The 17,428-nt window shown below is 37.2% G+C and overlaps 1 protein-coding gene across 9 annotated transcripts in view; it reads left to right on the top strand.

Annotated features, from left to right (window-relative positions):
- The window catches only part of JMJD1C (jumonji domain containing 1C), a 260,540-nt gene that overhangs the window by 224,394 nt on the left and 18,718 nt on the right, over nucleotides 1-17,428 (top strand). For all 9 annotated transcript variants that reach the window (XM_059662587.1, XM_059662585.1, XM_059662586.1 and 6 more), the window contains 7 exons: nucleotides 3,054-3,255; nucleotides 8,460-8,674; nucleotides 10,214-10,366; nucleotides 13,879-13,968; nucleotides 14,679-14,806; nucleotides 14,991-15,204; nucleotides 16,278-16,492. In XM_059662587.1, coding sequence (XP_059518570.1) covers nucleotides 3,054-3,255; nucleotides 8,460-8,674; nucleotides 10,214-10,366; nucleotides 13,879-13,968; nucleotides 14,679-14,806; nucleotides 14,991-15,204; nucleotides 16,278-16,492 — 1,217 coding nt within the window. The remainder of the gene's footprint in view (nucleotides 1-3,053; nucleotides 3,256-8,459; nucleotides 8,675-10,213; nucleotides 10,367-13,878; nucleotides 13,969-14,678; nucleotides 14,807-14,990; nucleotides 15,205-16,277; nucleotides 16,493-17,428) is intronic.

The raw sequence follows: 17,428 nt of genomic DNA on the forward strand, positions 1-17,428 counted from the left end.
CAAAAAGAAAGCATATTGGTTAATAGTTATTTTCCAGTCAGAATAAAAGTAGATTGCACTTAGTTTATTCTAATGTAATAAGTGAAAAAAAAAGGTAAGTGATTGGAAGCAAGTGTACCAAATAAAAATTTATCAACAGTGTAGCATTTCTGTTGTTCATTCTGACTTCTTAAAGCTCTGAATATTTTATACAGTCCATAGGACAAATCTGTCTTATACACAGTGGAGGAAATAACAAACCTTTTATACAAGCCTGTTGGAAAACATTTTATTCCATGATTGGTATATGTGCACACACATGCATTTCTCTGTCTAGTGGATTAAGTCAAGTTGCTCCTTGCTCTAAATTAGAGATAGAAGAGAGGAGAACTTGAAAAGAATCTGGCATCAATCGTAGAAGTGCTTAATGACATGCTGATTTTAAATGTGCTGTCCTGGAGTTTAAATAAACACAATACTTCCTATATTAAGATGTGTGGTCTTGCTTTGTACTGATAACAGTAGAGGTTAACAGGTAAGCAGTAGTGGGAACTCAGGACGAGAGTTCTGCTACAGGTTTCTGAAAGAAGTATATAGTCTCAGAATAGTTGTACTGCCTCTGATTCACAAAATAGGCATGATTAGAAAGCATAAGGATAGGAAATCAAATTTATTTTTTTTAAATATATTTTATTGATTTTCCACAGAGAAGAAGGGAGAGAGATAGAGAGCTAGAAACATCGATGAGAGAGAAACATCGATCAGCTGCCTCCCGCACATCTCCCACTGGGGATGTGCCCGCAACCCAGGTACATGCCCTTGACAGGAATCAAACCTGGGACCCTTCAGTCCGCAGGCCGACGCTCTATCCACTGAGCCAAACCAGTTTCGGCCAAATTTATTTCTTTACTATGATAGAAATAGTAAACTATGTAAATCTCATTTCTGATGTATAGTTACATTATGCATATGGGCAGTAAAAGCACATAAGAGTCAACAAATACTGCTTGTCCCAACATAGGTTGCCTTTAAATTAATAGATTTGTAAAAATTTAATAGGCAAGTAGGCAGGCTTTAATTAGTATATAATATAATGTTTTGAGTTCTTCCTGCTCTACAGATAATTGATTACTTGAGCCAGTGTTTATTACAACAATTAGGTTCAAGTTAATAAAAATGGTGGATCAGCAATATATATTATAATAAGATTATATTTTTTCTGCAGTTTTATTTTTCTGTAGGGTTGTGGTACCCTTTTTTCTGTCATGATAAAAAAAGATAGCTAATTAATGTTGGCTTTTTTTTCTCCTTTCAATTCTTTTTCTACAAGATGCTGTTTCCACTAATACATTGATAACAAATGGAGGACCTTATAATAAGGGGAGAGCTATTAGGAAGAATAACTTAGTGCCTCTTCTCCTAAATATTGGTATTACAAAATCACCATTTCCTGACTTAATGACCCACACTTACTTTTGAGAATCAGATTATTGCAAAAATTAAGTATGTTGCCCTGGCTGGTTTGGTTTTCAATGGTTAGAGGATCAACCTGGGGACTGAAGGGTCGTGGGTTCAATTCCTGGTCAAGGACATGGACCTGGGGTGCAGGTTTCCCAGCCTCGGTAGGGGCGCATGCGGGAGACAACCAGCTGATGTGTTTCTCACATGCCATGTCTCTCTCTCTCTCCCCTTCCCTCCTCACTCCCTTCTATTCTGTCTAAAAATCAATGGAAAAAATATCCTTGGATGAGGATTTTTAAAAAACACACAAAAACTTAAGTATGCTTGTTGTTTCTAAAAGTATTACTCCCTCTGTCCCATAATAGTAGCAGTTGATGAATGTGATTTGTCCCATAATAATAGTATCAAAAGAAAATAAATATAGAACACAACATTTATTATCAAAAACTAGATTAAATTAAACAATAAACTAAAAATAGTACTCCTAATTTTTATTTTGAGTGTTCAGATAGTTTCTGGATTTTTCAATAATCTCGTTACTGCATTTTAAACTTGTAGGTAGGATCCCTTGGCTGCGAAGCTTTTCTTTCCCTGTATGCGTGAGCTTAAAATCATTGGAGCCATCGTTCTTCGTTGCTTCCAGCATTACTTGTTGAAATGACAGAAACGTATTATCCAGTATTTCGGGAGAAATATTATCAAGGCTAATATGGTGCCTCTTCTCCTAAGAGGAATATGTCTAAGTTTTTCAAGTTTTTCTCCATAATCTTTGCATTTACGTCCACAGTTTTGTTTTTTCAAAGTATCAACATTAGCATAAGATTCTCCTTGACAATTATTTTTGGAAGCACGTTTCCAAATTCTTGATATGGTCATTCTGTTGCACTTAAATCGTTTTGCAGCTAACGTAATTGCACCTTTCTGCAACTTTTCCTTTTTCTTTTGATGGATCAAGAACTGGACAATCGCAACTCGATCTTTTCTTGAAAACTCTCTTTTTTTCATCTTTTACAATGGGTTGATATTGAACTGAAATAAAACAGTTGATTTCGATTAGCAGATGAAATTAGAAAAAGTTATAATTCGTAATAATTAGATTAACCTAAAAATTGAAAGATGTGTCAAAACAAATGACAGATGTCATGAAACAGATTTTGATTGAAGGCTCGCAATTTTGCACTACAACATAACTTACAGCTGCATTCGCCAATAATTCCCTTTTAAATATTCACTTGCTACTATTATTATGGGACAGAGGGAGTAACTTTTAGTCTTTATGTTCTTTCTGTGGATGTTAAAGGAGCTTCCTTCTACATATGCGAAATTTTTTGTGTAGAAGTGCTGTATTTTTAGCTTTACGAATCAGCTAGAGAATTTACTCAGATCTACATTTAGAGTATACTGGCAGAAGAATTCATTTGGTTAGTAGAATACTAACAAAATAAATATAAAGTGTTGCTCTGGACTTTCTAGCTATTAAGAGTATAACTGTAATCTCTTTGCTTTTCTACAATCTTAATATATTATCACAATTGTATAATTGACTTGAATCTTATCTCAAGGAGTATACCTTTCTAAAGTATCTTGCTAATACTTTCCTACTGGTTTTACAGCTGGCATCCCTCGTTCAGTATTAAAAGATTGGCGTAAAGTCAAGAAACTGAAGCAAACTGGGGAATCCTTTTTACAGGATGACTCCTGCTGTGAGATAGGGCCTAATTTGCAAAAGTGCCGAGAATGTAGACTTATTCGGAGTAAAAAAGAAGAAGAACCAACCCATTCACCAGTATTTTGTAGATTTTACTACTTTAGACGGTAAGTGAAAAAATATGTAATTGTGGGAAAGTACGTTTATTGGATATTGGAAATTATACATTCTGAGGATCCCATTTGGAGACAAGAGCCGCCTTGTTCCTGAAACATTGTAGAACTAGAGGCCCAGTGCATGAAATTTGTACACTGGGGGGGGGGTCCCTCAGCCCCGCCTGCGCCCTCTTGCAGTCTGGGATCCCTCTCACAGTCCGGGGCTCTCGCAGTTTGGGACCCCTCACTCCTTACTGCCCACCTGCAGCAGAGGCAGGAGAGGCTCCCACCACCACCACCACCACCACCGCTGCACTCACCAGCTGTGAGCCCAGCTCAGGGCTTCTGGCTGAGCGGCACTCCCCCTGGGGAACCCACTGACCACCAGGGGAAGCTCCTGTGATGAGCATCTGCCCCCTCATGGTCAGTGCATGTCATAGCGACCAGGAGTTCAGTTGATTTGCATATTAGCCTTTTATTATATAGGATTATTATATAGGATATTAAACTTCTTTAGTACTGAATTTAACAATGGCTAATTATTGGACTAAATTCCTATTTACATTGCTATATGTATTCATGGCCTTTCTCTACTAAGATTTATTCTTCCCTAATGAGAAATGTTTAGTATTTTTTCTAGAAAGGGATAGGAAACAGCAGTTTGTGTGATATAAAGATTTTTTAAATATTTACTAGCTTATACTTTGGCCAAAACAATGTCGCATTTATATCTGTGCATTAGCCAACAATCAAAATAGTGTATAAATCTAGGTAAATAATGTAGATATTAAAGTCAGTGCATTACTTTGGAATACCCATACTTTTATCTTGTTAACCATATGTAGCTATAAAATTATAAGTTACAATATGACAGAAAGGAATTATTAGTATCATTTCACAAGTTTTGTAGTGTAAACATAAAACCAATTTACCAGGTGTACTGGTTAATAATGCGGATTTTTTCAATAGATGGAGTTACACATATGTTGATATGTATGCGATTTGATATGTATGCTATTTTGTGGTATTGAGAGCAAGCTTCAAAACTTCATATGTCAAATTTTCTGAAGGTGTTAACATCATAGGTATTTTTACACTTAAAAATGTCAAATTTCGTGCCAAAAAAAGCATTTGCGGGAAGTTTTAATTCATTATTTTGAAGAAAAGTGCTGCTGAAAGTTATTATATACTTCGGGAAGCTTATGGTGAACATGCTCCATCTCAAGATACTTGTGAAGACTGGTTTAAATGCTTTAAAAGTGATTTTGATTTGAAAGACGAAGAACATCCAGGTCAACTGAAAAAGTTTGAAGACCAACAATTACAAGCATTATTGGATGAAGATGCATGTCAAACTCAAAAACAACTTGCAGAAATATTAAATGTTGCTTAACAATTTCCAATCGTTTACAAGCAATGGGAAAGATTTTAAAAGAAGGAAAATGGGTCCCACATCAACTGAACAAAAGACATGGAAAACCAAAAGTCATAAGTAAAATGTTGCTTCAACGGCACAAAAGAAAGTCTTTTTTGAATCGAATTGTGACTGGCGATGAAACGGATTTATTTTGAAAATCCCAAATGCACAAAATCATGGGTTGATCCAGGTCAACCATCAACATCAACTACAATGCCAAATCGCTTTGGAAAGAAGACAATGCTCTGCATTTGGTGGGATCAGGAAGGTGTGGTGTATTATGAGCTTCTAAAACCAGGTGAAACTGTGAATACTGATCGCTACTGACAACAAATGCAGACAGTCCTCGGGTTAGGTTGAGTCCAATGTACATCGTTTTGTGGTTACGTTGCCATCTCCCCATCCTATATAATAAAAGGGTAATATGCAAATTGACCCTAACAGCAGAACCACTGGGAATGACTGGTCACTATGACACACACTGACCACCAGGGGGCAGACGCTCAATGCAGGAGCTCTCCCCTGGTGGTCAGTGTGCTCCCACAGGGGGAGCTCTGCTCAGCCACAAGCCAAGCTGATGGCTGCCAGCATAGTGATGGTGGCAGGAGCCTTTCCCGCCTCCTCAGCAGTGCTAAGGATGTCCAACTGCAGTTTAGGCCTGCTCCCTGCTGGCAAGTAGATATCCCCCAAGGGCTCCGGGCTGCCAGAGGGATGTCTGACTGCCAGCTTGGGCCTAAACCAACAGGTGGACATCCCCCAAGGGGTCCCAGACTGCAAGAGGGCATAGGCTGGGCTGAGGGACCCCCCTGAGTGCACAAATTTTTGTGTACCGGGCGTCTAGTTTATTTATAAAAAAGTTCTGTCATTTTGACATATGTGCTCTATATTTATTATTATTTATTTACCACAAGTAAAGGTCAGGAATTGTTATCTTTTAAATTTTTTGCTGTTTCACTGTTTCATTTCATTACTGCTGTGTTTGTGCTCCATGTGAGTGACATAGGTGCTTATGTAGGTGGGTTCCAACTTACAGTGAAAATCGCGTTACATCATGCCATAGGAACGGATCTCCGACATAACCGAGGACCTATTGCAATCAATTTGAACCAGGCTTTGATTGTAAAACGACCAGAATGTGCCAGAAGACACGGCAAAGTAATTTTGCTTCATGATGACACGCCATCACACACTTGAAAACCAGTTAAAGACATGTTAAAAGATCTTGCCTGGGAAGAAGTAACCCACACGCTGTATTCATCAGACCTTGCTCCTTCAAATTCCCACTTGTTCTGATCAATGGCACTTGCACTTTCTGAACAGCACTTCAAAACATACGAAAAAGTGGAAGATTGGGTCTCTGAATGGTTTGCCTCAAAAACAAGAAAAGTTCTATTGGGACAGTATCCACAAATTACCTGAAAGATGGAGGAAATGTGTAACCACATTTTTTTTTTTTTTTGAATAAAGCACTTTCGATGTTTCTCTTGAAATTACCGTGTTTTCACTGATCACAAAATCCGCATTATTAACCGGTACACCTGGTATAGTTACTATTAATGTGTAATCAACACTAATAAAAGAGAAAAATGGTAATTGGCGTACGAGCTACCCTTTTCATTGGCTAATCAGGGCTATATGCAAATTAACTGCCAACTAAGATTGGCAGTTAACTGCCAACAAGATGGCGGTTAATTTGCATATGTAGACACAATGCAGGGAGGCGAAAGGGAAAGCAGGAAGAAGCCCCCTGCCACTGACAGTGATCGGCAACCCACGGGGGAGCTAAGAGCTGGGGGGCAGGGCAAAGGCGGCTCTGCCCCCCAGCCATGATTGGAGAATCAGGTGCCTTTGCCGCTCTGGCCAGTGAGAGCAGGAAGTAGGGGTGGAGCCAGCGATGGGAGCTGGGCACGGTCGAAGCTGGCAGTCCCAGGAGCTAGGGGTCCCTTGCCTGGGCCTAAAGCGAAGCCCATGATCGTGGGGCTGCTGCAGCTGCGGGTCCCCGCTGCCCAGGCCGGACGCCTAGGCCAGAGGCGTCAGGCCTGGGCAAGGGGCCGATCCTGCGATTGGAGGGTGATGGGAGTCAACGCCTGAGGGCTCCCAGTATGTGAGAGGGGCCAGGCTTGGCTGAGGGACACTCCCCCCCACACACACACCCAGTGCACGAATTTCGTGCACCGGGCCCCTAGTTACTATATAAGTAACTAAACTACATATAACGGTAATATTAACATTACCAAATAATACCCTAATACTGAATCTCACAGGTAAATTTGTCAGAGGTGAATGAGGAATAGCTGGTTAACTACAGCAAGGAGACTAATGTCTCAGATTCCAGAATCATTTTTTCCTTATTTCCTGTATGATTTATTGTGGTAGGTAGGACTATAGCTAAGCCTGACTCATCTGCATAATATGAATGATAGTGGTAACCTACTTCAGAGGGGTTCCTGAAGATTATGTAAAGTACACAGTTATTGGTGTAATGCCAAGCACATGTGATATACTCTACTAATGTTAGCTGCAGTTATTTTCCTAATCATCAGCATCCTCCTCCTAAGAAGTTAGGAGATACTTTGCTTTGGCAAATATTCTGTGCTGGTGGCTCACTGGAGATCCCCAAAGTATGTACTTGTAGGAAGACAAGTTTATTTCTTAGTTCTTTACTTCATGGTCTTTCTAGCCAATAATTCCCCCCAAAATAGTTATAGATGATAATACACATGAAAGTACGTAAAAGAAATCAAAGGAAAGTGGTTTGAAGAGATAAAGTCTTAGAAAGTTTGAAGGAAAGTAATATTCAGGTAAATATAATAATACCCAGCTGAAATAAGGTGACGGGTTAAAACAAAGGGAGATATTTGGCTTTTGAAAAGGGAAAAGGGTAAGGTAAGAAAGGATTGTGAAAAAGAAGTAAAGATGTTGTTGGTATCCACTTGAAAAGTACAGAATGACTTGTAATGAACTTTCAGTATCCCATGTTTGAGACTAATTATAAAGAGAATTGGATAATCCCCACCAGCTATTTAAAAAAAAGCAATTTTGCCTTCCATTTACCCTAAACTTCTCTGTACTGAATAGTTTCAGTAGTTATATTAATTGGGTGCCAGAAGCTAAAGGCAGGGAACACACTAATGGGTTCCTAATAAACATTAAGAGTTTCACCCTTGTTCCTCTAAATCAAGTTAATAAAGTGTCATTTTAATTAATGAAAAATATGTACATGGTGGGGTAAAGGTAGGTTTACAGGTAGTTGTATGGAAAATAATACAATAATTAGTACAAGAATAGACCGTTTAATGCACTCACAACTATAAACCTACTTTTGCCCCACCCTGCGTAGGTATTTGGCTTTTTTTTTTTAATCCTCCAAGTTAAGATCATAAGGGGATTTCTAGCATTCTCAACTTTAAAGGTTCCTGATTTAGATTTTGTATAAAATAACAGCAGTGCTGTAGGAAGCATTTAGCTAACATTTTAAATCTTGTTCTCATCAAATACTTGGACATAGTTTTCGTTTTATTAGAGTTAAGTGGTTTAGTATAGTAATAGGGAAAATCTTTTGAAATAATCTAAAATTGGTACTGCTTATCATTGCCATTTGTATAACACTATGGGAGTCATCTAAGTTGGTTAAATTTAATTAATTAAAGTGTGTGTGTGTGTGAACTACCCTGTTTTCTTTTTAAATTGTAAATATAATCTATATTTAATATAAAAATATAAATTTATTATAAATGTACAACTTTAACTGGACTTCTTCTATTTGGGTGAATAATTCTTTTATGTTTTAATGTTTCAGATTATCATTTAGTAAAAATGGAGTTGTTAGAATAGATGGTTTCTCTTCTCCTGACCAATATGATGATGAAGCTATGAATTTATGGACACATGAAAATTATGAAGATGATGAACTAGACATAGAAACTTCTAAATATATCTTGGATATAATAGGTGATAAGTTCTGTCAATTAGTAACATCTGAAAAAACAGCTTTGTCCTGGGTGAAAAAGGATGGTAAGGAAATTATATACTTAGAACATGAAATTGTATAAATTTGATTTTAAGAATTTGAAGTATGTTTTATTTGGGAGAAGTCCCTAATCCTGCCTAGTTTTGTTGACTTTTAATTTTGATAATAACACTTTTTGTGTACAAGTGCACCTATACATACTTAGGGTAAAAGATATTTTCCAGTCCGGCCGGCGTGGCTCAGTGGTTGAGCATCAACCAAGGAACCAGGAGGTTCCAGGTTCTATTCCTAGTCAGGGCACATGCTTGGGTTTTGGGCTCAATCCCCAGTAGGGGACAGGCAGGAGGCAGCTGATAGATGATTCTCTCTCATCATTGATGTTTCTTTCTCTCCCTCTCCCTTCCTCTCTGAAATGAATAAAAATACATTTTTTTAAAAAAAATATATTCTCCAATTAAGTTTAAATGAATGGATTAGCAGTTTGTGAAATCACAAGAGCATTTTACTGTTTCTGCCATTATGACATAGTTTAGCATGACAAAGACAGTTTAGATGTGAAATTGGGAAATTATAACATTTGTCATATGAAAACATAATCCATCCCAGTTATTTAAGTTTTTAATCTAGTGTGGTTCATCATAGTCTTTAGAGTTAGGTGTATATTTGAAACTCAACTTTACTCCCTGCTTAACTGTATGAATATAAAATAGGAATGATAACTACTTTATAGATTCGTTTAGAAAGTCTCAGGTTAATTGTGTTTACTTATGTAAAGTACCTACAATACTAACAGCTCTCTAAATGTTAGCTTCTTTGGCTTCCTTTAAATCAGTGGTTTGCCCCCCGGGAGACATTTTTGGTTCAGTAATTGAAAAGTACTGGGGTTAGAGTACCAGTACATATCGGTATTGGCCACAGTGCCACTACACATTCTACAATGCACTAGATCAGCGGTTGCCAACCGGTGGTCTGCAGACCACTGGTGGTCCATGAGGTCCAAAAGGTTGGCGACCGCTGCACTAGATAATCCTCCACAATAGAGAATTTTGTATGTAGTCCAAAATAACGAAAGTGTCAAGATTGATGACTAGTTACTTCAAGAAATCTGCTATTGCCTGGCCAGTGTGGCTTGTGCATCACAGTTGATTGAGCATCGTCCCATATCCCATGCACTGAAAGGTCACCAGTTGATTCCCAATAAGGGCACTTACCTAGGTTGCGGGGTTGCTCCCAGTTGGGGTGCATATGGGAGGCAACCAATTGATGTTTCTCTGTCTGCCTCTCCCTTCCTCTGTAAAATCAAAAATATTTTTTAAAAGGAATCTGCTATATTGATTTTTAATATAGGGTATCCCAAAAAAACTTATGCACATTTTTTAATTATTAATTTCAATGGGTTAAATCTGAAAAGAAAGAAACATCAATTGAGCTATCAGCTGTAAAGTTTGTATATAGTTTTTGGGACCTTGTATATCCTTCAATGTTCTTGGTTTGCCTTCACATTTTTGTTTTTGTGTATTTCAGCAAAAATTGCATGAAAAAGAGTATGTTTACCCTTAGATTTTTATTTCTCTGTATTTCAGCCAAAATTGCCTGGAAAAGAGCAGTGCGAGGAGTCCGAGAGATGTGTGATGCATGTGAAGCAACATTGTTTAACATCCATTGGGTCTGCCAAAAATGTGGATTTGTGGTTTGCTTAGATTGTTACAAGGCAAAGGAAAGGAAGAGTTCTAGAGGTCGGTTCATAACTTCATATAAATTTAAAACTCTTTTTAAATCTTTATTGTTGAAAGTTTTACATAGGTCCTCCTTTTTTCTTCATTAACCTCTTCCAGCCCACTCCCATCCTCTCCCCCACCTTCAAGCCCTTACCACCCCATTGTCCATGTCCACGGGTTATACATATATGCATATTCATTGGTTGATCTCTTTAAGTTAAATTTTTTATAATGTTTATTTTCTCTAGGATCATGCATCTGGAAATTAGATATGTGTGGGTATTTTTCCGATCTTCCATAATACATTACCATTAGGAACTTTTTAAAGGAGTAACCACAGTTTATTAATGGCCAGATTTTTTTAAGCATTTAAAAAAATTATTTTGTTATTTTTTTAATTCTCACCCGAGAATATTTTTCTACTGATTTTTAGAGAGTGGAGGAGAGAGCAGTATCGATGTGAGAGAAACACATCAATTGGTTGCCTCCTGCACACTCCCCAACCATGGCCCAGCTCAGGAGGAGCCTACAACCCAGGTACGTGCCCTTGACGGGAATCGAACCCAGGACCCTGTGGTCCGCAGTCTGATGCTCTGTCCACTGAGCCAAACGGGCTCGGGCCGTATTTTTTTAGAATAAAGCTGCATCTGTTTAACCTGATCAGTATATTCACTCTTCACCCCTCATTTCAAGCAAATAATTGCTTAATGTAACCCAAATTTACTAGGGCATTGCATAAGTCGAAACTTAACACTTACTAGTATGACTTGATTTTTCTAAATATTGATCCATATAGTTCAAATCAACCTGTCCAAGGATATGCTGCCACTTACTACTTATTCCCTAATTTTTACAGAAGAAGAAATCTTCATTATATGTGAAAACAGCCTTTGAAACTATTATTTTTAATTTCTAGATAAATAAAATGGCACAAAAACAGTGTTCTGCATTTTAATAACAACTAGAGATACTTTTAGAAACGTTATCCAAGTCAGTTTTAGAAGTAGCTACCTAATAATGATAACCTTGAAAGTATTGAGTTACTTGTTTGGAATAGGTCTTCAATAAAATGAGACGATTCAAGTTACTGGGAGTATTAGTGGTAAAATCATGTTTATGATAGATTTTTCATTTCAGTCAACTTTTTTTCAGAGTAGTATATCAGGTAGATGAACATGATTTAGCCATCAGTATCTTCTCTGCTGATAGGAGTACTAAGCTTCATTCTTTCTAACCTTTTTTCTTATATATCATCACTTAACAAAGAGACCTGAGCAACTGGGGAAGTATCTCCAAACATCTACTCCTTGGTGTTTCTGTGATATGAATAACATATTATATATGAGTAAAATGCAAAGCCATGATAAGGAATATCTTCAAAACCATAAAAATGTTTTTGGATATTTTCAGTTGATAGAAGTAGCTACACTGCTATAAAACTTCATGACACTCATTTGTATTTTCTGGTTTCATATGTTAATTTTAATGTATTATATTTTGCTATATTGTGTGTGTGTGTGTGTGTATACACACACATACATATACTTGAATCCTTTTGTGAACAAGAATAGGGTATTAGCCCTAGCCAGTTTGGCTATGTAGAATCTCGGCCCACAGACTTAATGGTCACAGGTTTGATCCCAGTCAAGGGCACATACCTCGTTTGTAGTCTCGATCGTCCTGGTCAGGGAATGTGTGGGAGGCAACCAGTGGATGTGTATCTATCACATCAATATTACTTTTCCTCTGTCTCTCCATTTCTCTAAAAATCAATCGAAAAGATGTCCTTGGGTGAGGATTAACAAAAATAACAAAAAAGAATAGGGTGTTAATTTTGAAAGTATAGTCTGTCATTCACCATACCATTTTTTAAAATGTGTTTTTATTGATTTTTAAAAATTTTTATTTTGAGAGAGAGAGAGAGAGAGAGAGAGAGAGAGAGAGAGAGAGAGAAACATTGATGAAAGAGGAACATCATCCATCAGCTGCCTGCTGGGGATTGAACCTGCAACCCAGGCATGTGCCCTAACTGGGAATTGAACCAGTGAACCTTTTGGTTCATGGGTTGGCACTCAACACTGAGCAACACTGGCTGGGCACCATATCATTTTTTTATAATCTATATGCCTTGATTATATTCTACCTATTCCTATTTCATTGTTAAATATTATAATAAACACACTTGACTAGATTATCACTTTACATAGTGATAACTAACATAAGCGTCTAAAATACAAGAAATTAGAAAACATTTATAAGTTACTATGTAAGCTTTGGAGCAGAAAGTCAGAAAACATTTTTTAAAAGTTTTAGATTGGATTTGACTTTATTTTGTATCGGACTTATGGAATAATAGTTCTAGATTTTTTATGCTAAATTTAATGAGCTTTGTTATATTCATTTAAGCTCTAAAATCACATCATAAGTAGCTATCTTTGTCATTAAATTTATAGAGAAAATCTTATTGAGATCAAGGTATTAAATAGTTTTCCTGTGTATAATATGCCTTATGCTATGCTTTAATATGTTTACAACTCCAGGTATGGAATCTTGTTTGAAGGCAATAGTAGCAATTAAATACTGTTGTTAAACAAAGACCTTTCATGACCAAAAGCTTTTCTGAAAGAAAGGGTTTGAGCTAAATGCTAGCTGGAAATGACTAGGTCCCACAGGCAGCTGGGCTAGATAGAAGTGACAAACTTGTCCACCGTTCTAGAGTGGAAGGGCTCTTCTGTACATTATTTTTGGGGGGAAGAAAGATGTAAGTTGTTTTGAAAGAATTTACATTGACTACAGATAAGGGACAGGGGAAGATGAACCGGGTGACAGTTTAAAGTGCATGTTTTGTAAAGAAGAAATAGTTACCCCTTTTGATTGGTTACCGGCAACAGTTCTGAAAATTCATACACAAGCAGGATGCAGTGGCAGCTGTTGATCAGTACAGAAATTGATGCAAAGCTCCAATTACATTCAAAATGTGAATAGTCTGTCAGTTGGTCCACAGCTATTAACTCGTTAATTACTCGTCTCTTTATCTTACTCTCTGGTGCACTGTAATTTAGTACATCACAGTTTTTCTTCTGTAGCTATCTATCAAGTCATGGCTTTTTCACATGTTTCATGATGGTTTCTCTCCATGTCTTTGAAGCATAAAAGGAAAATGAGTTAGTAAGTGATGAACGTATATCAGTCTAATGTACTAAGATTGGGCAAAAGCCATGTTTGGCACAGAAAACAATCAAAGGAGATTAGCTACAGAGAAGGTAGAATCATAGCGTAGAAAGAGGTAACTAATACATTAATGGTAATAAAGAATGGTCGTTTTAGGAAAGGCTAACATCAATTTTATATCCTGTTTTTATAAAATTCTTATAATGGTGGGATTTATTTATTTTTTATTTTTAAGAACCATACATTTGAATCCTACCATTGACATTTATATAATTGTTAAGGTCTTTATATAGAAGACATCAATTGTATAATTGTATAACCGTGAGTGATATAAAAGTACATATGTTGCAATATTACAGATAAAGAACTGTATGCTTGGATAAAGTGTGTGAAGGGACAGCCTCATGATCACAAACATTTAATGCCAACTCAAATTATACCCAGTTCTGGTAAGTATAAATATAGATTATTTACTTAGTGTAATAGCACTTAGTTGCTGAAGATAATTTGGGCATATGTAGGAGTAAAATGGAATGGAGAGGTAATGTGTTTTTTTGTTTTTGTTATTTCTCAATGGAGGATATTTTTCCATTTATTTTTAAGGAGAGTGGAAGGGAAGGGGAGAGACAGAGAGAGAAATAGTAATGTGAGAGACACACATCCATTGGTTGCCTCCTGCACACACCCCAATGAGGCCGGGGATTGAGCCCACGACCGAGGTTATGTGCCCTTGACTGGGAATGGAACCCGTGACCCTTCAGTCCACAATGCTGTCCACTGAGCCAAACCGGCCAGAGCAATATATTTCATCTTAAATTGTTTGTGCTCCATTCTTAGAATTCTCCATGTAATAAAGCTAACAAGCCCAGCCCCATGACTAAGTATAAACCACAGATGAACTATTTTTTAGAAGGGGAAATCCAGAGTTTAATGAAAAATTTATTAGATTTATAATGAAAGGTTATTCTACTTTTTTTAAACACTGAATTTTTAATAGAAAAGAATGGAGAACATGAAATTGGTTTAATGATCAAACCTATACTAGATAGAAGGATTGAAGAAAAAAATAAAAGTTAAATGGCACCCAAAAAAGGGGGAAAAATTTTATAATCTTTTAACATTAGTTTTAACTTTAATTAACCACTATTATATTTTGTAGTTTTGACAGATCTTCTAGATGTGATGCACACTCTTAGAGAAAAGTATGGTATTAAATCCCATTGTCATTGTACTAACAAACAGAATATACAAGTTGGTAATTTTTCTACAATGAATGGTGTATCTCAAGTGAGTATAAATTTCTAATTATTTAAATAAAATGCATGGTTAATTAATTAGCTTTGATATTTTATATCCGATTTAAGACTTACTTTTTTAAATTGTTTCTGTGTTACTGTAAAATCTGACTTCTTTTAACTGTGATCAATTGAAGAGATAGAATTTTTAAAATTCTGCTGTTCTATCCTTACAGGTTTTACAGAATGTTCTTAATCACAGTAATAAGATTTCTCTGTGCATGCCTGAGTCTCAGCAGCAGAATACTCCTCAGAAGTCTGAGGGCAATGGCAGCAGCAGTCCAGGGAGTGATGTAAGCACAGACAGCAAGTTAAGTCCCCCAGAATCCCAGTCACCACTACACTGGTTAGCAGATCTTGCAGAACAAAAGTCCAGAGAGGAAAAAAAAGGTAAATGTCATTAATTATCTAACTGTACAGTGACCCTTAATCAATATGGATTTGAACTGTGTGGGTACACTTATATGTGGCTTTTTCCCATAAATACCTGTACTGTTTATGATTCATGATTGGGAATCCACAGATGTGGAGTGCCAACTATATGCATTAATCTACACTATTTTATATTGGAGCCTTGAGCATCCATGGAGTTTGGTATCCATGGTGGTTGGGGGTGTCCTGGGACCAATCTTCCACAAGTATCAAAGGACAAGTTTGAGGAAGTCAAAAGTTATATGTGGATTTTTGACTGCATGGGGTATTGTGGGCACCCCTAGCTATGTTGTTCAAGGGTCAGCTGTATAATAGAGTATTATAATATAAACAATAATATACTTTTATACATTAATGTACTATTCACATAAAACAATTTACTTTTTGTCTTTTGCTCCCATTATGGCTTAGGTTCAGTAAAACCTTTGTCTTCTCTTATTAGGAACTTACCTCCCTGTGATTGCATCAGAATTAGTTGTAGAACCATTTCTGGGATGAGCATATTAATAAAGCCTCTAGGGCAGTAGATTTATTGCTCACATATACCAGTACTTCTTCCTGTCTTCGCTAGAGTGTTTAATTTGTGGCAGGTATAAACTCATGCCTAAGATTTTGAGGAAGGCCTTTTCATATTCAAACCGTTTGACTCCATTTTGAAGGATCTAGCCCAGGGGTGGGCAAACTTTTTGACTCGAGGGCCACTATGGGTTCTTAAACTGGACCGGAGGGCCGGAACAAAAGCATGGATGGAGTGTTTGTGTGAACTAATGTAAATTCAAAGTAAACATCATTACATAAAAGGGTACGGTCTTTTTTTTCAATAGTTTTATTCATTTCAAACGGCCCGGATCTGGCCTGCAGGCCGTAGTTTGCCCAGGGCTGATCTAGCCCATCGTCTGGTGTGTGTTCAGGTGAATAAATCACTAGTGTATAGTTTTAATGTCTCACTATAAAATACAGAGTGCCAGTTTTGTCTGTACTTTCGCAGCATACTTAATTTTATTTGAATTTTGTAAAATGTTTTATTTCAGAAAATAAAGAATTTGCCCTTGAAAAGCAAATTAAAGAAGAGAGAGAACAAGACAGTCCTGATTCTCCAAATAGCAGAGCATCACCTCCAGGCCCCCAGAGTAATGAGCAAGGCTCAACCTTACGGGACTTACTGACCACAACAGCGGGCAAGCTACGTGTGGGTTCTACAGATGCTGGCATTGCCTTTGCACCAGTATATTCAATGGGAACCCCAGTAAGTGAGATGCCAGATTTTTTACCTTTATATTGGCCTTAAGTTTAGAAGATTTGGAGACTCAGCTTTGAACTACATAATAAATAGAGTCAGATCAAATAAAATACACCAAATTATTTGGCATGTTCCTGTTTGCATTATAACTCATAATTTGAAAGCTAGAGAGTTTGGTTTTTCCAAGGTGAATGAATAAGGTTGGGCAAGTGGCATTTTGATGCCAGAAGGAGCCCTAAGACACTCCTTCAGAATTTGAAAACCATATATCCAATGGGGGAAGGGGGAGAACATGGAGGTAAATGTTTGGTTAGTTAAAATAAAATATTCAAAAATCAATTTTGCTTTCGTTATTCTCCAGAGAAAAATACAGATAATTGTATAGATAAGCATACATTTTTAGTGGCCATTAAAAGTATATTGGAAATTCTACCTATTTGTGCGCTCTGCTCCAATCCTAAAACAATATAAAAAGTAGGGAAGCCATACTTCCAGTTGCTGCGGACTTGGCCTCACATGGAGACCACCAAAATTCTGGTTCCCACCTCTAAGGGCAGGAACAGTGTAGGGACTAAAGATCCATATTCACATATTCTTGAGGGCAAGTAAATTATTTGTGTTAGTTGTTTGCTATGTTAGTAGTAAATCAAAATGAAAGTTTATTCTGTCTGGAGTTGCTCACTTGGTTAGCGTCATCCTGTGCACCGAAAGGTTGCCAGTTTTATCCCCAGTTGGGGCACTTATGGAAGGCAACTGATGGATGTTTCTCTCTCACATCAATGTCAATGTCTCTCTCTCTCTCTCTCTCTCTCTCTCTCTCTCTCTCTCTCCTTCTCTCTCCCTCCCCCTCCTTCCCTCCCTCCCTCCCTCCCTCTCCCCCTCTCCCTCGCTTCCTCTCTTCCTCTGTTCCTCTCTTCCTCTCCCTCTAAGCATGTCCTTTGG

This window comes from Myotis daubentonii, chromosome 13, assembly GCF_963259705.1.
Source record: "Myotis daubentonii chromosome 13, mMyoDau2.1, whole genome shotgun sequence".
In the NCBI taxonomy this organism is placed as follows: domain Eukaryota; kingdom Metazoa; phylum Chordata; class Mammalia; order Chiroptera; family Vespertilionidae; genus Myotis; species Myotis daubentonii.